Genomic DNA, 22469 nt, shown 5'->3' with positions numbered 1-22469 from the left:
TTCTGGGACAAATGGTGGAATTTGAATTCAATAAAATATCTTGAATTAAGAATCTAAGGATGACCATAAATCCATTGTCGATTGTCGGGAAAAATCCATCTGAATCACTAATGTCCTTTAGGGAAGGAAATTGCCATTCCTTACCTGGTCTAGCCTACATGTGCTTCTAGACCCACAGAAATGTGGTTGTCTCTTAAATGGCAATTAGGAGTGGGCAATAAACGCTGCCTAGCCAACAACACCCTCATCCCGTGAATGAATAAAGAAAAAAAAACAAAAATTTTAAAAGTGAGGAAAAGGTAAGGTTGTGCCCAGACTGTCAGTCACTTAAGCTTTTTCATCTAAAAAGCAAACCTTAAACTGATACAGGTAAAGCTACAGAAATATGACTAGATGCAATCGAAGATTTTTGAATTAATGGGATGTGGTGACTTTGGCAATCATGTGAAAGAGTAGGTGGGAGGTACTTTAGAAAATAAACTAGTGAAAAACTCAGAATAACAAAGTGGGGACTGAAGTTAGACTAATACACGAAACACAAGCTTTATGTATATTTTCTACTGACTTATTCAAACCACAAGTAGCAAAGTATTGTCTCATTTCAAAAAAAAGAGCGATAATTCATTTTCCAATTTCTTAATATTAACTGTGGAAAACTTACGTTGGAGGCACAGGTGGAATATTTTCAAATATGAACATTCATGCATCCAATTCAATAAAATCAGGAATAAGCATTGTAGTGTTAACTGGAATATTATTAGTAGTTCAGATTTTAAATGGACATTATAAATTGTACCACAGAGCAGCAAATCAGACATTATCTGAATTGCCATTAGCTCCCCGAAAACCCCACTATAAACCCTTTAACCCATGCCACAACATCTCACTTTTAGTTTTTCCTTTCTAACGTATGTCAATGCCTTGCAACTGTCAATATAAATAAAAGAGATGGAAGCAAAGTCCTCCAATTAGGCCTGACATGGTTTTCTCCTAATTCTATTCCTGCCTGCTAGATTGTAAATGTTACAATTTATTAATTTTTTCTCCCCCTATAATCGGCAAGGGTGTATCCTAATATTCCCTTTTTGGAGGCCTCCTTTGCATAATTTTGATGACTTGTGTTATGGACCAGACCAGACCTCCCTCAAAATATTTTAAGAAAGTAGCCTCGACCTTAACTTTTCTTATTTTAAAGGTAGATGTGAGATGCACGTTCTAGATGTGATGCAGTTGGTCAAACTACTCAACATTAGTCAAAACACAAATTAAAGACTATAGTTAAAATACAAAAAGAGGAAGAGGTAGAGGTATTTAGAATAACTTAATCATTGGAAAGCTTAACCCAATAATAGATACAGTAGTTATTACTAATCAACTGTTCTAGTACAGTAACATCCCATAAACACACTCCTTGGCAAAAAGGTAAATTCAGACACAGATTCTTACATGCAGTTCTCTAATCCAGGAGGAAACAACATCAAGAGATATTTCAGGAGGAAGTAGCAGCTAGCAATCATTTGCTGAAGCTTCCACCTCTTCTGGGACCCCCAAACAGCTTCTGACTGCTACAGCTAAAATAGAACACTAGAAAGCCTGGTCTGAGCGCGCTGGCCACTGGCCTTACATTGTTACAACTGGTTTTTAAAAAAAAAAAGGCCTCAAGTTATTTGCTCAAGCTGTTTTCAGTGGCCAGTTTTGTTCCTCTGCCTTTACAACCTCTCTTCAAAAAAAAAAACACAACAACACAAAACCCAGGACAAAATTACCTTTATAAAGTAATAGCATCGTCACATATGGTTTGGTAAAATCACGAGGAATCATAGAACTGTAATAATTAGGAATAGGAACACGCCTTTTGCCTCTTCAGCCTTTCCTCATAACCCTAATTAACGTTATTCAAAGCCTTGTACAAGGACTCTGCCCCCACAGTTCACTGTGGGAAGGAGTTCCAAAGATTCACAGCAGAATGTCACAAGTGGTGTGCCACAGAGGTGTCAGTGCTGGGGCATCAAATCTTTACAGTTTTTACATAACTGAATTGGATGAAGGGTCTGAAGGTATGTAGTGATTTTTGCTGATGAACAAAAATATTTGGGAAAGCAAGTTGTGAAAAATAATGCTTGACAAACCTTCTGAAATCCTTTGAAAGACTAGTTAGCCGATAAGGGGAAGCCAGTCGATGTGGTTTACTTGGACTTTCAGAAAGCTTTTGAAAAGGTTCCACATAAGAGATTAGCATATAAAATTGAAGTTGTGCCTACAAAGAGATATAGATAGGTTAAGTGAATGGGCAAAGGTCTAGCAAACACAGTAAAATGTGGGAAAGTATGAAGTTGTCCATTTCGGTAGAAATGAGAAAAAAAGCATATTGTCTAAATGCTGACAGGTTGCAGAGCTCACAGCTGCAGAGAGATGTGGGAGCTCTGGTGAATGAATTGCAGAAGGCACACCGGAAGCTCCCTTGACGATGTCACCTAGCATGGTGGCAAAATGTCTGAACAAAAACAAGTCAGCTCAGTGAGCAAGTCAATAAGAAGGCACAGCCTTCACAGGTACAAAACATAATCAAGAAAGTCAAGGCTGTTATATTTTATTACAAAGGAAATTGAATGCAAGAGTCAGGAGGTTATGCTTCTGTTATTCACAGCCTTGGTGAAACTGCAGCTTTAGTACAATGTACAATACTGGTCACTCTACTTATGGAAGGACATTGATGCATTGGCAGTAGTTCAGATAAAGGTTTACTTAACTGTTACATGGAATGAACAGAGAAGATTGCCTTATGAGCCTGGCCTGCATCCTTTGAAGTTTGGAAGAGACAGGAGTGACTTAACTGAAGCAGAAGATCCTGAAGATCTTGACCAGGCAGATATTGAAAGGATGTTCCTCTTGTGGCAAATCTAGAACTAGGGATCATGTTTAAAAATAGGCAGTCACCTTCTTCCCTTCCACCAACACCCCCACCCCACCCGCAGATCGTAGAAGGACGTTTTTGTGACTGAAAGCCTGCATCTAGTGCTGTAATACAGGGTTCAGTGCCGGGCCTCCTGCAGTTTGAAGTGAACATTAATGATCTAGACATGAAATGTAGGAGATATGATCAGTAAATTCACAGATGACATGCGAATTGGCAGTGCGTAAATTGCGAGGAGGAAAGACCAAGACAAGAGAGAGACAAGCTAGTCAGATGAGCTGAAGAGTGACAATTGGAGTTTAATCCTGAAAAGTGTGAGGTGATGCATTTTTGGGAAGATTAACAAGGCAAGGGAGTACATGTTGCATGGTAGGACCCTAGGAAGTACAGAGCTTCAGAGGGACCTTGGCGTGCATGTCTATAGATCTACTTGTCCTGCTGCCTTCAAAGATAAGATGGTTAAGATGACATCTGGGACACTTGCCTTTATTAGACAATGCATTGAGTACAAGTAAGTTATGACATAGTATGTCATTTAGTACTGCACGTAGCTAGGTCACAGCTGGAGTTCTGTTCACCACACTATAAAGACGACTGTGATTGCATAAGAGGGAGGGGTGCAAAAAAATATTCACAAGCATGTTGCCTGTGCTCCAGTGATACAGCTACGAAGAGAGACTCGACAGGCTGGGGATGTTTTCCTCACAGCAGAGGCTGCCACGGGGGTGGGGGAATTTTGATTAAGGCGTACAAGGTTTATGGAGCATAGACGGGGTAGATACAGGGAACATTTTTCCCTTAGTAGAGGGATCAATAACCAGGCTGCACAGTTTTAAGGTTAGGAACAGAAAGTTTACAGGGGGTTTGACCGCAGTCAGTCAGTCAGTCAGTCAATCTCATTGGGGGTAAAGGGGGTAAAACAGGTGGATTTAAAATCCACATGAAGAGGAAGGAAAAGTGGAATGGAGTGCTCCTGATGCATTAAAGAGTGTACTGCAGAGATGGTACAACCCACCTTTATTTGAGATAACATTTTAAACAAGCATGCTTTTTTTTGATTGCCTGCACTTTAACTGTATTAAATCATGGGCAGTTGACCTTCATTATTTAAAGTGTGGCAGATGGGCTGCGAATTTCTGAGCCTCATATTACAGGGGTTAGCTCAGTAATGGATAGAAAAGTGGTGGGTTGGGCACCCACCCTACTTTATGAGCCTCCCCACCCCAGTCAAAAATACACTGGGGGCATGTGAAGGCTAGCCCCTCCCCCAAGTCAGAGTCTGCCTTTTACCTATTTCAGCTTTAGCACCTCTATCTTGTTGCAATCAAAATCCACCATATCATCCTGTCAACACCACTTTTTCTCATTGCACTCCTGAGACTTAGTGGCCACTAATTTTTCATTGCCTTGTAAAGGTTTAGTAAACGTTTCTATATAGATAAAGCACAAGAAAACTAGGTTATTGTTCTCAATGTCCTGCAATTTAACTGGAGCCATTAAAGAGCCACTTCAGACCAGGAAGCAAAAGTCTAATGTTAGTTCTGTCATTTTAATACTTGAATGGAAAAGAAGTGCAAGAATCAAAATTCCAAGGTCTACCCCATCTTCTTTACATATTTAAAATACGCACAAAGATAAACGTATCCATGTTCAACAGTTGCGTCTGTGTCGTGGCAAACATATAATCTTCTAGAGAATTAAAAGCTAATGAAAGAGGAAAAATTGACAACATGTTCAAGTGTTCATTTGCACAACCACATAGGTTTTTTTTTTGAGTTCACCAAATGCAGTAAGGTTTATTTCACCTCCTTTTGGTCCAAACGCCACAATCTAAAGAAAAACTCGATTTACAAGGTATTTTACAACATATTCATTTACCTATGTGTTCAGCTCACATGTGTTAAAACTTAAAAAACAAAGGGCTTTATATTAATGCAAGAATGATTCAAAATGACAGAAGATACTTTAATGGCCCTCGCAATGAACTGAAATAGTCACTTCTGTCTCAGGTGCATTGCTCCATTTGAAAAATCGCCAAATAACAAAATGCATAAGATTTTTCCAACCTTAAAGCTATGATATTTATTTTTTCAGTAAATCAACATCACCATTATATTGTACATAAAAATGTAATGACAAAAAGCTTGTTTCTTTCAGAATTTGCTGGCAGCTGTTAACAGTCAAAGAGGTTCTTGTATCCCTTCAGTTTTCTACAGGCATTCTTAATTAAGTGCAATTGTGCTGCTGAAAAGCACTTGTAAATGTAAGATTTAAAGCAGTAAATGAAGGGAGAGAAGAGGCAATTCTGATTACAATGTTATTGCACAAGTTTGTGAGAAAAGAAAAAAAATGGATTATTTGTTTATTTATATTTTGAATGAACTGCATTGAGATATCTGGGTTTCTTTAAGTAGCAGGTCTGTAGTCTCTCTTGCGCCATGCTATATTGTCCAACGTTCATTCATCTAAATGGTCAACACAAGCATATGTACCATTTCAACTGGTACATCACAAGTTCTTTGGCATATGTGAAGCAACTTTGTAATTAAGACAATTTCACCTAGAATTATTAGGTAGTGTAGGAGTTGCAGAAAGCAAAACAAGCAGTTGTTATAATTAACTCCGAAGATAACGTTACTTTTGGTTGGATGTGTACCACATACACTAAGCTACTACAATAATTGATTTTTAAGCTTGAAACTGAATTACTTTGCAAAGTTAATTTGACTAAAAATTTATACGCATATGGATATGGATACATAGTTTTTAAAACGCTACATTGTGGATCCATTCTAGCAATGGATATACTGAACTCCTATAGACATCTCAAGAGAATTTTTGTACTGAAGCAAACTAATGGTTTAATAGGCCTCAAATTCACTATTATGAGATTAAATTAGCCAGCTAATGCATTTGGAAGGTTAAACACAAATTTCTCCAACTAAACTAATTTGAGGAATAATGGAATTGATTGAAGAGGAAGTTTACTTACTGAAGTGCAATCTTTCGTGAAAAGAGAGTGTTCTATTGTGTGACCTTAATGCACCTGAGCTTTAAAAGAGCAGTATAACAACATGCCAAAGTTTAGCAAAGCATGGAGCGCTGAAAGATGTCCATGATTAATACTTACATGAATTCAAGGGACCTGGTAACCTGGCACATGATAACATTTCATATGAACCTTTAAGCAAGCTAAAACGGAAATCAATTTTAGTACCTCTTTTAGGCAGGGTGAGGACGAGGTGGATACTTTATCCTGTCGTCTCTTTCTTAGCCTTGAGCATGTTTGATCCTGATTCTCAACTTCAATTTCCAAGCATAAACAAACTTTTTTTTTTTTTTTTAAATTCCCCCTTTTTTTGCCTGTAACATAATTCTGTTCCCGTCTTGAGCTTTGCAGCACAGTTTATCCTTAGGACAAAGATAGTCCAACTCACTGCTTTCCCAACACAATTCAAACAAGTTGCTACAATATACAGGCCATTTGTTGTTCCTGTACTAACACGGGCATGCAGCTAACCTCCACCAAGTATCTGTCTGCAGTTACACAGTAGGGCAAGTACCCGAGCAATGGAAGGACAGTATAACTGCACATCCTATTGGTTGAGTACAGAGCATATTGTCCCCCTGACTCTCTGTATTAAAAGACAAGTGAAAGAACAGCCTCTAATTGCACATTAGAGTTCAAACATTTCAGACTGGATTTTATCATGACCCTGTGAAAGATAGACTTTGGGTGAGCAGAGAACACAAGTGACTCTGTTTATATAAGTGAAATAGAACTTATTTTAGCCAGCTGATTTCATAAAATAGCGCATCTTTTATTTAATTAATGACCGAGCAATTTTAAAATGTGCCAATGACATAAAACTTCATTACAGTGGAATTAGAACACTGCATTGCAGTGAATAATCACTTAGAGCAATGACTGATCGATGAGGCGTATTCGCAAACATTCAAAACTAAGATGAGTCTTCTGTGAACAGATGTGTTTAAAAAGCATTGAAAGTAACGGACATCCATGTGGAAAAAAAAAATGGTGCTTTTAGTTGTGGATATTTCACAGGGGTCAAAAGAATTTTTAGATTATACTATCACTAGAAGTTTAGATTCCATTGAATATATTCAAAATTTTAGTAAGCATGCTTTTTCCATTTATAGCTGGCACACTAAAAATTCTGATTCGTGTTTTTAAAACAGCAAAATGACAATGAATAAAACAGAAACTAAAAGCGCCTGAACAAACTATTATCAAATGTTAACAGATGGATATGGAAAATGAGTAAATCTTTCATCCCTGATCTGCTTGCTGCTTTTTTCTACTTAAATTATTACATTAGCTTAAACGTTCTAGCTGTAAATTAAGGAGCAGATCAACTGCAGATGCCTAACCATGATACACTGTTCTAGAAAACTTCATTATTCAACTATATTGAATCATTTGGCATTTATAAATCAAGAGGTACACAGCTTAAGGAACACTATCGACAGGAGTTTCCTTGAGCAATGTTTAAATTAGGAGATAATTGTTCCCTTCAGAATATGGGTATTTGCATTCAGATTTTAATATCATTCAGACAGAAGCAAGTCCAAATAAAAGTTAAAAGTCTGAGAAAATGGAATGCACTGTTTAGTAGACTACAGATGCAGAATCAACTGAGGTGTTTCAAAAAAAAAGACAGATATTAACCTAGGAATTAAAAGTTAGATATACAGAAAGGACATGACATAGGAATTGAAAAGAAACAGCTGCCATGGCTAACTAACAGATGAGGGAAGTTTGTTGGACCAAATAATCTGCTCCTTTTCATTTATCCTTGTAATATTGAGAGATATTTCACTGCTGATTGAGAGGAAGTTTGTGCAACTCTAAATCAACTGGTTGCATAGGAACATAGAAAAAGCAATAGGCCATTCAAGAAAATTTCATGATTCAACATCATAATGGCTGATCTGTGGGCTAACTTCATATACCTGTCTTTGACCTATATCCTTCAATACCTTTCCTATTGAAGTTTTAAATCTGAGATTATTGCTAACTGATCCAGTATAAACTGCCATTTGTGGAAGAGCATTTCAAACCTCCACCAGCCTGTGTGTAGAAGTGCTTCCTAACATCTATCCTGAACAGTCTAGTACTAATTTTTTAGACCACGCCCCTAGTCTAGCCTGTCTTTTCCTGTTAATATGTTGAAGACTTTGATCAGGTCACACCTTAATATTCTAAAGTCTAGAGCAAAACAGGCTTAATTTGTATAATCTCTCCTCAATGTAACCCCTGAAGTTCAGGTATCATTCTGGTAAACCTGTTATATTCCCTCCAAAGCCAATACATCCTTCCTAAGGTCTGGTGCCCAGTTATGCTCACAGTGCTCGAAGTAGGGTCTAACCAGAGTTTTACTTTCTGCATCATTATACTCCAGTCCTCTAAATACATTGGCCAGCATTCCATTAGCCTTACAGATAATTTTCTGCACCTATACTTGGTATTTTAAAGATCTGCGCACCTGAACCCTGAAGTCTCTTTGGACATACACTGTATTTAATTTCATACCATCTGGAAAGCACCTTAATCTATCCTTTTCAGCTCAAACTAGATAACCTCATACTTGCTTACATTGAAATCCATCTGCCACAGTTTTACCACTGTTTTCATCTAGTCTATTAACATCTCTTTGTAACTTTATGCTAGCATTGTAGACAGTAGAAATGATGCCTAACTTTTGCATCATCAACAAATTTGGATAATGGCATAGAAAGTCATGTCCAGGTCATTAATAATTAATGATTAAGGCCCTAACAGATTCTTGTGGGACACTACTAGTCACATACTGGCATTATTATCCCTGCTTTCAGTGGCCTACCACTCAACCAATTTCCCAGCCGTCGGTTATTTGTCCTCAATTCCATGGACTTCTGCTTCTGTTAACAGTCTGTTATGTGGAACTTTTATTTCCTTTCAAGTTAAATTCAATTCAAAGCAATTTAAATCCATATAGTACACAAGCTATCTGGAAAGTTTAAGCATCTTTCAGAAGTACACATACCACATAAGCTTTAGACGAAAGGGTTCCTTGTGCATTCCACTAACATTCAAAGACAATATGTTGGCCATTTCATTCAGACGAGCAAGGATTTGGGGGCATGTGTTAGCTGGTCAAATCTCAAAAGGTGGTGGCAGGGGTTGTAGATTTGACTGGCTGCTTAGCTAGCCAATCCCTAATACAGAGTTGAAGGGTCAGATTTTTGGTTTTCTGCCCAGTTGAAGCAAAAGTTCAGTATGAAGTAACGTATAGCAAAAACAGAGGAGAGATCTATTCTCTTACGACAAATGCCAAACATCTTCAGAGATTTTCTGATTGATAGGGTGGATTTAGAAGATAGTTGCTGTAGTTTCTGCCACTAAGTAATTGTAATATATTGCTTGTTCATACATGGATCAACTATATTTTTCAGCTGGCAGGTGCAACAGCACAACCACTAGCAAGCTATAAGTTCAGCATAACAAGTGCACATACCAAGTTAACAAAATAACTTAGAATGCAAACATAAATCTAGACAAAAATGTTCAACACATGAACTGAATTAGATAAATATACTTAGTATGATTATCCCAGATTTCTAATCTTCTTCATATGAAGATTACACTTGGTCCCGACTCATGTGCCGTGCTTTGAGAAAATGAGGGGCAATATATTGTTTTGCAGAAGAGATTCTTAGGAGGGAAACTTAAATGCTAGATTCTCCACTTGTAAAATAAAAAATTCAGAGTACTCGCAGTGAGATATCCTCCACTGGGTGGTGTGGCTCTGCTACTATGCTAATAGGATAAATTTTGATCATATCTAGCAACTCAAAACCTGGAGCATCGAGGTGCTTTAAATCATCAGAACTGTATTCAACTACACTTTAACCTCATGTCCCAGCATTTTCCCCAACCTACCACTATTATTCAGTTAAAGGATTGTATGAAATAGGCACAGAAGTAGATCATTTGGCCCAAACTAGCTGTTATTCAATAAGGTCAAGGCTGATCTTTTTGTGTTATGAATTTCAAATTCCCATTTACCCCCTTGTCTAACAAGAATCCATTTAGCTCTACCTTAAAAATTTAAGTGAACCTTACTCCACCGTTTTCTGATGCAGAGAATTCCAAAGTTTCAACCCTCAGAAAACTTCTCATCTGTCCTAAAAGGCCGATTCCCAAATTTAAACAGTACCCCTAGTTCTTCATTAACACAGAAGAATTAAAACATCGTTTCGATGTCCACCTTGTTAAGACAATTCAGGATTTTGTACAAGTCGAGACACCCCTCACTAAATTCCAGTCAGTCAAAACATGCACAACTTGTCCTATCCATTCTCATTAGAGGATTCATTAGAGAATTCCAGGTATTGATCTAGTAAACCTCCTTTGAATTGCCTCCAATGCATTTATATCTTTCCTTAACTAAGGAGAACAAATTTACATTGTTAGAGAGATAGTAGGAACTGCCGATGCTGGAGAATGCTGCAAGCTGTGTTCATCCAGCTCTACGCCTTGTTACATTGTTAGAGACGTATTATTACCAATACTGTATAATTCAATGTAATCTTTTATGTTCAATTATATCATAAAGGATAGCATCTCATTGGCCTGTTTGATTATGCTATAGTTGCATAGCAAGTTTTATAATACATGCATAAGACTTAAATCCCTCTGCATTTCAGAATTCTACAGTAGTTCTCCACTTAAGTAATACTCTGATTTTTCATTCTTTCTGCCAAAGTAAAGAACTTCACGTTTTCCCACATTATACTCAGCCTACCAGATTTTTGTATGCTCATTCAGCCTCTCTATCTGCAACTCAGATCTTCTTCACAACGTACGTTCCTACTTATCTCAGTGTCATCTGTGAAAGAAGTTGAAGCCGTAACATATACTACTGCTGGCTTCCACTCGTCACATTCTGGCATTCAAAGATCCATCTATGCACACAATGTTTACTGCCCGCCAGCCAACATTCTATCAATACTGAAAATGTCACTCACTATCCAATGAGTGGCAGAGGGCACATCAAGAGTTAGAAATACCAGAAAGTGAGGAATTAAACTAGCAGATCTACAATGCAAAGGCCAAGTAGCAGGACCAACATGCAATAAGCAAAAATAAGTAACTCAATCAACAGATCGGATCCAAGTCACATCTTTTCCACATCACATTGTGAAAGGTGGTGGACAATTAAACTACTAATAGGAAGAGACTCCACAAACATCTTCCTGTCAATGACGGGTGAGCCCAGTACATCAGTACAACAGATAAGGCTGAAGCATCTTCCTCCATCTTCAGCCAGGGGTGCTGAGTGAATGAACCACCTTAGCTTCCTCCCGATTTCTGCAGTGGTTCAGATCCTTGTTTTCAACCAGTTCGACGGACCCTACATGACATCAAGAAATGAAGAAAAACCCTGGATACTGCAAAGACTATGGGCCCTGACAACCTTCCATCGATAGTTTAAAGATGTGTGTTCCAGGGCAGCTACAACATTGGCATACACCAGGCAACGTGGAAAAAACTGTGCAGATATATACTGTGTACAAAAACAAACAAGCCAAATCTAATCTGTCCAATTACCATTCCATCAGTCTATCTCAAATAATCAACAATTGATGGAAAAGTCATTTACAGCACTGTCGAGTAGCACACACACAATAACCTACTCACTTTTGCTCAATTTGGACTCTGGCAGAGCCAACCGGTTCCTGAGTACATCACAGTTTTGGACACAAGAATGAGTGACTGCCCTGAATATCAAAGCAGCATTTGTGGCATCAAATGGCCAGAGCAAAAACTAAACTCATTGTGAATCAGGAGGAAACCTCTCCACTGGAGAAGTCATATCTAGCAGAAAGGATGGTGGCTATAGTTGCTGGAGGTTAATTATCTCCAATCTATGTTGTCATTGTAGGAATTTCTGTAGGTAATCTACCAGTCCAGAGATGATGTTACACACCTCTGAACCAGGTGGGACTTGATCTCAGGGCATCCTGGTTGGAGGCAGGGACGCCAACTCTGCACCACAAGAGCCCCTGCTTAGTTCATTAAAAAAGTACCCACAGAAACTGTTTCAGAGATGGTATTACACAACAGGAGATGGTGTGACTTGAACCAATACCTCTTAGCTCAGAGGTAGGGACAGGAACACTACCACGACATCACAAGAGCCTATAGACTTAGTGGGCAGTGATGTCAGCCTAATCCTCTTTAGCTGCTTCAGTGATCTTCCCTCCATAAAGATCAGAAGTGGGAATAGTTACATAGGTTTGCACAATGTTCAGTAGTACTTTTCCTGACTTCAGACACTGAAGCAGTTTGTGTTTATACAAACTAAAACCTGGACAACATTCAGGCATTCGACTGGTATGTGGCCATACAAATACTGCACCTACTAAAAAGTTCAGAGACTAGGAATTCTGTACCAAATAACCCACTGATTTGCTCCTCAAAGCTTGCCAACAAATCACTTTTTCATTTTCTAATTTCATTTCTAAAAATGAATCAGAATGGAAACTAAGAATTATTATGTTGTTCAGGCAGAATTAATATTTTTTAAAATTATCAGCTTTACTCGAAAATCAAGGATGGGATGACTCAGTTAGTAAACTCAATTATATCTCTCACCAAAAATAAATAAATTATGACCCCAAAATATCTTTGTTTGAGGGGGCACCCTTGTTGGAATAATTTGGCTACTTTTCTTCTACATTACAACTGTAACTATATTTCAAAAACAAACATATGTTCAAGCACTGCTAAAATATCAAATTGAAGAGCTGTTCAATTCCAGAAGGAAAATTTTATGCATAAGGAATGCAAAACAATGAATACTGAATTGAAGAAGAGTTCAAAAACTTTCGGGCTTGACCTCTCCCATGTCCTTCCCACAACCCCCAAGACCATGCCTAGTTATCACATGGTCTATTACATACCACCCATTGTTAGCCACTAACAGTCCCCATTAACAGCTATTCACTCTTAGCCAGATCATTATCCAGTCCTTTGTATGTCTCACTGGTCCCTCTCTCTCTTTGGGCTCTATCCCCACCTATTGTTTACTCCTTATCCCCTCCCACACTATCTTTTGCATATAAACAGACATTTTCCAAGCTACCATTGGTTCTGAGGAAGGATCACTCAACCCGAAACGTTAACTCAGATTTCTCTCTACAGATGTTGCCAGACCTGCTGAGCTTTTCCAGCAATTTCTATTTTTGTCTCTGATTTACAGCATCCACAGTTCTTTTGATTTTTAGTGATAAATGATTCGTCATACTAACACCGTAAATGCACATATAAAAAAGTTATTTAAAAAACATTTGCTTATTCAGCACTGCCATCCATCAAAATCCACCAACTCCAGTAACTTCATGTTGGATGTGTGCCTTAAGATGCCTTGGCTCACATTCAGGAATTCCCTTAAGTCTCTCTTTCTTGCTTCCATTAACATATTCGTTGAAATCTAACTCTTTCGCCAAACATTATGTTATTATGTTAGTGTCAATTTTTTTAATATTGCTTCTGTGAAGCTCTTTGGCACATTTTGCTACCTTAAAAGCCCAATGTAAATGCAAGTTGTTGTTGCATCACAAGATTCAATAAGTTGCACTACATGATTATCAGACTGGTCCAAGTAATAGTTCAACATTTTGTTTAAACCCCTACCCTCAGTGATGATGAGCTGCTAAAAATGTAATGCTTTACTTACCAATAAGAAGAAGAGTTCCAACTGCCAGACCTCCTCCTAAAAAGAAATTAACATTGTAAATTTTTCAGTGTCCTCAATAATACAAGTTTTAAAAATGAAGAGTTTATTTAGAAGTAGTTTTACATGAAAAGTTACAAGTTATGAAGAACAAAATGAAACTGAACAATATTGTGCCATTTATCCTAATACCAACAAAAAAAAAAAATCAGACAACTTAGCAGCATAAAGGAATGACTCTTAATCATTGTGCTCCAATTCAGTGTATAAAACTACTCACATTAGGAGAAAGAAATCATAAGCCTCAATCCCACAGAGCATCTATTCCATTACAATGCTGATAGACATTGTCTACTCCACAAGCTATTCCAAAGAAGAGCAAGGATGTTCACCGTAGAGTCCTGGACAACATTTCTGTCTGAAACACCAAAAAAAATAAACTTTGGGTGATCTTTTTGCTATTTGTGGGACCTTGCTGGTGACAAACGGCTACAGCATTTGTCTACATTACAACTGAGATTACATTTAAAAGAAAGTGCCAAAAAGGCTGTCAAGCCCTTTGCAAGGTCCTCTAGTCACAAAAGGTGCTACAGAAAATAAAAGCTGTTTTCTTTTCTTTTGAATCGTACACTCAAGTAAGAGCATTTAACGTTACACATTTTCTCACTCAAACATAGAATTCTACATGGAACATTTTGACACCAGGTCTAATCCAACAAATAACCTCAGTGAATCCAATGAAGCTCATTGACACTTTCAGTATCTGGCACATTCCCAATTTGCATGTTTGAGGAGATGCACAGAGGTCATCAAGACCTGTGCACAATAATAAAACTCCTTTGGTATTTTCTCTAGTGTTGTGCTAGTTCTCCCAAAGGTTAGGTCTTGTGCAGCTGGCAGAAGTTTAACATGAGTAAATCTGGCAATTTATCAAAAGTCCAATCAAAATACAAACAAATATTCCAAGCCATTACTTAGTAAACCCAACAAATTAATTTATGGTTTCTACATCAGTTGCATGAGATTACAGGCAATTGAGGAGAGGCTAACACAATTTTAAAAAAAAACCTAGCTAACCAAAAAAGGTAGAAACTCCACATCAATCTTTTTAATTTGGATAGGGAGGTTATTCTATTTGCAATTCCCTAGAACTTTTTCCAATCATTAGCTATATTATTTGGGCAGTTATGATATTACAGAAGCCCTTTTCCTCCTCAAAATTATAAGAACTCAAACTTTGGAGTATGCTATTTTCAAGGATCCAAACAAATCTGCCAACTAGTAGAGCATGGTGGAACATTCTCTCCCATTCCAAACCTGAAATCTGACATACAGGAAACACTATACAAGAGTCAGAAGCAATACAACTATAGTTGTAACTCCTTCCAATCCCAGAAACCGAATGCACTATGATTTTGATTCCTGCGACAAAATTACTTCTAAAAACTTTAGTGAAACATCTGATCCAACTTTGCGAGGTCACCTTATGTACAGCATCGCAGTTTAGTAATTCTTTAAGATAACAAGACGTAGAGATGGATGAACACAGCAGGCCAAGCAGCAACGCTGACGTTTCGGGTCTGGACCCTTCTTTAGAAATGGGGGAGAGGAAGGGGATTCTGAAATAGGGAGAGGGAGAGGGAGAGGGAGAGAGAGAGACGGATGGAAGATGGATAAAGGAGCAACATGTTCCTTTATCCATTTTCCATCCACCTCCCCCTCTCTCTATTTCAGAATCCCCTCCCCCTCCCCCATTTCTGAAGAAGGGTCCAGACCCGAAACGTCAGCTTTCCTGCTCCTCTGATGCTGCTTGGCCTGCTGTGCTCATCCATCTCTACACCTTGTTATCTCAGATTCTCCAGCATCTGCAGTTCCTACCATCTCTTAATAGAATATAAAACATAGAACATTACAGCACAGTACAGGCCCGTCGGCCCTCGATGTTGCACCAACCTGTGAAACCAATCTGAAGCCCATCTAACCTAAACTATTCCATTATCATCCATAATGTTTATCCAATGACCATTTAAATGCCCTTAAAGTTGATGAGTCTACTACTTTTGCAGGCAGGGCATTCCACGCCCTTACAATCTGAGTAAAGAACCTACCTCTGACATCTGTCCTATATCTATCACCCCTCAATTTAAAGCTATGTCCCCTCGTGCTAGCTATCACAATCCGAGGAAAAAGGCTCCCACTGTCCACCCTATCTAATCCTCTGATCATCTTGTAATAATTCTCTACCAGGCTTGGGTATCTGGTCTCAGGTCAAGTTCCTCCATTCAAAAGCTATGAATCAGATCAGACCTAAACAGACTATACTATTTAAGTGGTAACTGGAGTTTATTGATCAATAGAAAATTACACCTATATAATTCAGTTCTTGTTACCTCAATAAAGCATAAATTTTAAAGTTTTATATAAATGTACCCTCTATTAACTGAAGAATTCAAACCTTTTTTGCTGAGATACAATAGAGGTTCTCACATTTTAAACATCAATGTTCACAATGAACTGCATACATCTTAAGCAGAGAGAAATTGGTCTGTTTTTGAATTTGAGATTACCACTCAGCACTAACAAAGTCATTACCCAAATCAAAAGGCCCAAAACATTTGAACAGGGCAAACCAGCAAATAACAGAAATACAAATGCAAGATTTTAGGCTGCATTTCTTATGGAGAAAAGCAGGTAATAAAATAACATTACAACATTTATCAACAAAGGCAGGGAGTACTAAAGCAAAGAAAAGAAAAGACAGCCACCTTGTACAGATCGCAGTGAGCCTCAGCTGGAGTACTGCATTCAATTTTGGGCACCAGACTTTCTAGAAAGTATCTGAAATGGCACAGAGGAAAAAAACCCGCAAATGCTTCCAGAGATAAAGAATTTATTGTGAAGATTGATTGGAGAAGAAAGAAATGGTTTCTTTGGAGAAGAGGTCAAAAGAAAATTTGATAGAGGTATTCAAAATCGAGGGTCTGGACAGAGTGGATAGGGAGAAAAACTGTTCCCACCTGTGAAGCTATCAAGAACAAAAAACAAAAATCAGATATTTCAAATATGTTGGAAAAAACAAAATAAAAAAACCCAGCACGTCTGGCAGCATTTGTGGATAGAAATCAGAATTAACTTTTGGGTTGAGTGAAACCTGCTACACATTTCCAACAATTTCTGCTTTTGTTCCTGATTTACAACATCCGCAGTTCTTTTGGTTCTTAATACAAAAAACCGTTCACATAGCAACTGGTTACGGCCTGTAATGCACTGCCCGAGATTGGTGGAGGCAAGTTCAATTGCAGCATTAGAGAATTTGTTGATTTTCAGAGAATCTATGTACAAACTTACTGGGAGAAGGCCAGAGAATGACTTAGCAAATTGTTGATTTAATCAGGATAGACACGATGGTCCAAATGGCCTCCTGTACTGTAACCATTCTGTGAGAAATTCTACAGAATTTCAAGTCTCCACTGAATCTCAGAATAATTACAGCGCTGAAGGAGGCTATTTAACAATAAAATAAATGTAAAGAACTCCAGATGCTAGAACTCTACAACAGGAATGTTAAACTAAAGAACTGATCATCGACTTCAGAAAGAAAGGAGGAGAACACACCCCCATCTACGTCAACAGAACTGAGGCTGAGAGTGAAGAGCTCAAAATTCCTCAGAGTGATGATAACACACAACCTGTCCTGGACTTCCCACGTAAATGAAACGGTCAAGGCAGCACAACAATGCCTCTTCTTCCTCAGGTGGCTCAGAAAATTTGGCATGTCCATAAAGTCCCTCACCAACTTCCACAGATGCACCATTGAAAGCAGACAGTCTGGGTGCACAACGGCCTGGTATGGCAATTGCTCTGCCCAGGACTGTAAGAAACTACAGAAGCTGGTGTGCACTGCCCAGACCAACATAATGACCTCCTACAAACTCTTCCGTAAAACAGAAGATACAGAAGCCTGGAACCACTTCTTTCTGGCTGCTATTAGACTGTTGAATGGACTCTAGCCTCAAATAACGTGACCTGCAATGCAACCTATACGCCTCTATGTCTTTTTGATCCGTACATCCTTTGCTTGCTGTGATCTGCCTGTACTGCTCATAAACAAAGCTTTTCACTGTATTTCAGTACAAGTGACAATAAATCAATCAGAATAGAAAGTGCTGGAGTAACTCAGCAGATCTTATAGCATCTGTAGAGGGAAACACAGCATTACTGTTGAGTCCAGTGACCCTTCAGCGCATTGTGCCTGCACACTGCTCGATTAGCTAGTGCTGATCTCCTGCCTTTTCCTCCCATATTCCTGCACAGCATTACTCTCCAAAAAAAAAAATAGACATCCAACACCCTCTTGAATGCTTCAACTGAACCTGCCTCCACCACATTTCTAGCCAGTGTGTTCTATACCCTAACAACTGTGTGAAGAAAGATTTTTTTCCTCACATCACCCTTGCTTCGTTTACACTTTAAATTCATGTCCCCTTGTTCGGTCGACTGTGCTCATGATTTTGAAAACCTCAAAAATCGGGTGGAGGTTCTAGGTCACCTCTCAACCATCTCTCCAGGGAGAACAGTTCCAACTTCTTCAATCTATCCTCATGGCTGAAGTTTCTCATACCTTGAACCATTCTGGGAAATCAATTCTGCATTCAATCCAATGCCTTTGCATCATTCTTACAACGTAAGATCCAACAAGTGTCTTGTACAAGTTCAACATCACCTCCCTGCTCTCATACTCCAAGCTCCTATTAATAAAGCCAAGAACACTATGCCTTACTTAGTGTTCTCCCACCTTGAATGATCTGTGCATATATACACCCAGGTCCCCCTACTCCTGCAGCACCTTTAGAATTGCACCCTTATTTTGTTGTCTTTTCCGTGTTCTTCTAAACACATCACCTCACACTTCTCTGCATCGAACCTCATCCCCAACAATTCACCCAGTCCACCAACTTGTCAATGCCTTTTTGGAGTTCCACAATATCTCCTCGCAGTATCATCTGCAAACTTGGAAAATTGTCTTCTGCACTCCAGCTCATTAGTATACTTGTTCGAGAGTAGACAACCATCTGGGCGACACAAAAACGAATTAGGACAAATTGGGTATCCTTGCTCAATCTGGCTCTCTGTCAGATAGGTGTCAGATATGTTTGGGTTGGGGGCAGGGGGAGGAAGGGCACTCTTGAGTCACAGACATCCTTTCTCTGCATCATCGGTTGAATTAAGTTACAAGAAGCGAGCTCACTGACCTATAATGTAATCGAGAGACGGCACCCCAGTAGACAATAGCAGCTGCCCATTCCGCAGCGATGGCCGGGTCCCAGACACCCGTTGGCTCCGCACCTTCCGCTGAAAACTCGTGCCACCGCAGGACGCCATCTTCCCACGGCTGTTGTTCGCGTTGAACCTTGGGTAATAGAAGGAGGGGGCGTGGTTACGTGCGCACGGTCACAACACCAATCAGCAGCGTCCTAGGAAGGGCTATCCAACCAGCGCTGCTGTTTCTAACCGTCAATACCGGGGGTCCATAATAGCTTATTTCTGATTGGCTCATTCCCGCATTTCCCGTACCAGCGTGTCTTTGAGAGTACGCACCATTGACATTGTGAAAGCTTTGTGTTAACCTTCAGTTTGAGAAGAAAAGGTACGGATGTGTACTTTACTTATTTTAGAACCCGTTGCTATTATTTCATATGTCCTTGATTTAAATGAGTTAGACATTTAACAGTACCGGAAACTCAAAGCTGTCAAATGGTAACCAACTGTCACTGGGGGTTATTTGACCAAATGCGCGTTCGTCTTGTTGGAGTTGCTGTTCGAAACTACAAATTCCAGTGTGCTGTGGAGGACTTGAAAAGGAAAAATAGGGGTGAGATCTAGTGGAAAATGTATCCATGCCGCCTATGACTAACTGTAACGCCAGTTAAAAACACTGATCTTCTGAAGAAGGGTCATTGGACTCCAAACATCAACGTTGTTTTCTCTCCACAGATGCTGCCAGACATTCTGAGTTTCTCCAGCAATTTCTGGTTTTGTTTGTGAGAGTTAAAAATAATAACTTGATTCCATTCTTACCAATCTAATCATAGGCAGTAGATCATTTGTAATGGCTACTTCTACAATGTTCTTTTTGGTGTCTCTCACCATGATCTTGGTCCCGCTATGGACAGTAACCTGCTGTGTTACAGTTATCACCTCTCCTGAACCTGTTGCGATTAAGGTATCAGACGGCTTATCCAACATCCAATACCGAGTTGATTCATGTATGGTCTTTCTAACCGAAACAGAAAGCAACAGAGGACACAAAAATATGTCAAGTCATTGTGTCCAATGTACTTAAAATGCATTTCTACAAACAACCCCCTTTCTATATAAAAAAACAATTTGCACACTACTGTGTTTGCACGCACTAAATTTACGTGACAAATTAACCAGTATGCACAGTCTATTAAAAAAAATCATGAACAAAATATTATTTATTCTAATCAGTTTTGCCTTCATTCATCTATAATCTCTGAAGAGTTCTGATTCAAGAATTCAAGTTGTTGTTGGCTGTTTTTCTCATGGCTGTGTGATGTTCCATCTCTGTGGGAACATCATTCCCATGGGCAGAGCTTGATTTTTCTTTTATTTGTTCGTGGAGCGTGGGATTGTTGGTTAGGGTGGCATTTATTGCCCATCCACAGTCATCCTTGAGAAGGTTGTGATGAGCTGCTTTCTTCAACTACTGCAGTCCTTGTTGTGTAGGTATACCTACAAAGCTATTAGTAAGTGAGTTTGGGGACAAGTGAAGGAATGACAATATAGACCTAAGTCAGTATGGTGTATGCCTGAAGGGGAATTTGCTGGTGGTGGTGTTTCCATGCACTTACTGCCCTTTTGCTTCTAGACAGTACAAGTCATTGGTTTGTGAGGTGCTATCAAAAGAACCTTGTTAGTTTGCTGCAGGACATCTTGTAGATGGTACTGTTTGCTCCCATTGCTATGTATACAGATCTTCCAGTTCAGTGTCTGGTCAATGGCAGCCCTCAGAATGTTGATAATGAAGGATTCAGGCATGTGGAAAAACATACCATGATGTACTTTTCTCATCACAAATCAAACCACTTCTTGCTGCTTGCTGGCCCCAAATGACTTTGATAGTCTGCTTGGTGAAACCATCAACAGGATCTACCATCTCGTTATCACGTAGAGACTCTAGAACTTTAGAAACTAATTACCCCCCAGTTGTGATTGATGATGTTTTTATGCATAACTTTCTTTACAGAGGACAGGTGGTATACCACTTTCGAACTTCTTGGAGCATTCCACAGCAATATAGCCACACCTGTCCTTTGCAATATTGGGGACAGGTAGAACCTTGCAACATCATGAACACTTGGTGTTTGCATAATGTGGATGTACACACAATTTGGTATGTACACACGTACAACCACTCAATAATGTGACGACGAGGATAAAATTTATTAACTTTTTCCCCCTTCATCAAGATTTATACATGACCCTGAGAACAAATTTCCTTTTTAACCTCTCAATAAAGTGGAAAATGGCTCAGGTGATTACCACATATTAGGATCAAAACAAAATGGCTAGACTCGAACCATTTACAGCACCTGATGATCAGGTTCTTACCTGCAATGTAAAGGGAGTGTTTCTCCCACATTGGCACTCTATCCTTCCAGTAGTGCATGTCTGGGCACCTCTGAATTATATTCCCAGCACCTGATGGTGAAGGGGACAAAGGACTAGTTGATCCAGCTCCCAAATGACACAATCTTGCTCTTGTCTCAAATTATCTTGAATCCCAAGACTCTTTTAAAATAGTTGCAGATGCTCATCAGTCTGTGCACTGAATGCAAGTCTGAGCAGAACACGGTAAATTCATCCATGTACTGGAGCCTGTACTTCCATTACTTGGACAGTCAGTCCTCTTCTGTTTGCAAAGGGTTCTGTACAACATGTGAATATTATGGGAGGAATTTTAATTGCTGCACCAGGAGCAGCCATGAGCTACCTGGGCTGTAAACCTGAGGTCTCTCCCTAAGTTTCCTGAGTAATTTGCCTCCTGTTCCTACTTTAAGATGTTCTTACCCCTTTTGACCAAGCTTTTGGCCTTCTGCCATATGTAGTTCAGTGCCAGGCTTGCATTATAATGCTCTTTCAGAAGAGCCTTGGGGAATTTTAATGGATTAAAGCATCATTACATGTAAAAAGTTATTGTGCAAGTTGGACGTGCTTTTAAATAGAATTTAAAGAACACAAAATACAAGTGAAGAACCATCTATGCAGAGAGGAACAGAGTTAATTCTTTGAGTTGGCCCCTTTCATCAGAGCTCAATTTGGGTTGCACTGGTTGCATGATTCCAGCTGGTTTAAACAACGTAAAGCTTATATTCCAAGTATGATTAAACTGATCAAGTTGTCCAAGAGACGTTGCAAATACTTGGAGTTGTGCGAACTGCAAGCCCGTATGTACATATTAAGAATTAGGTATGTAAAGCCACATTATATGACCATTGAGTTTGATTAATCAAAGTAGCCTTTTCTCAATGTGTTAATATATTTTAATGTTTAGAATTACTATTAAAAGAACCACGATGTAAACTAAATAAAAACCAAAAGAACTGCAGATGCTGTAAATCAGGAACAAAAACAAAGTTGTTGGAAAAGCTCAGCAGGTCTGGCGGCATCTGTGGAGGAGAAAACAGAGTTAACGTTTTGGATCCGGTGACCCTTCCTCAGAACAGTTCTGAGGAAGGGTCCCCGGACCCGAAACGTTAACTGTTTTTTCCTTCACAGATGCTGCCAGA

General features: G+C 39.0%; 2 protein-coding genes across 4 annotated transcripts in view; one reads left to right on the top strand and one right to left on the bottom strand.

Moving 5' to 3' along the window:
- elp4 (elongator acetyltransferase complex subunit 4) overlaps positions 1-19063 on the bottom strand; it is a 249454-nt gene extending 230391 nt beyond the window's left edge. For all 3 annotated transcript variants that reach the window (XM_048606963.1, XM_048606964.1, XM_048606965.1), the window contains exons 1-2: positions 18909-19063; positions 13660-13695 (exon numbers count right to left, since the gene is read on the bottom strand). In XM_048606963.1, coding sequence (XP_048462920.1) covers positions 13660-13695; positions 18909-19038 — 166 coding nt within the window. In that variant the 5' untranslated portion in view covers positions 19039-19063. The remainder of the gene's footprint in view (positions 1-13659; positions 13696-18908) is intronic.
- A 311-nt stretch (positions 19064-19374) lies between these two features.
- immp1l (inner mitochondrial membrane peptidase subunit 1) overlaps positions 19375-22469 on the top strand; it is a 219522-nt gene continuing 216427 nt past the window's right edge. The window contains exon 1 of the mRNA XM_048607352.1: positions 19375-19528. Coding sequence (XP_048463309.1) covers positions 19411-19528 — 118 coding nt within the window. The 5' untranslated portion in view covers positions 19375-19410. The remainder of the gene's footprint in view (positions 19529-22469) is intronic.

The sequence above is a fragment of the Rhincodon typus genome, chromosome 17 (genome assembly GCF_021869965.1).
Source record: "Rhincodon typus isolate 14 chromosome 17, sRhiTyp1.1, whole genome shotgun sequence".
Lineage (NCBI taxonomy): Eukaryota > Metazoa > Chordata > Chondrichthyes > Orectolobiformes > Rhincodontidae > Rhincodon > Rhincodon typus.
The sequence above is the reverse complement of the archived record's forward strand: the minus strand, read 5'-3'. Positions and strand labels throughout refer to the sequence as shown.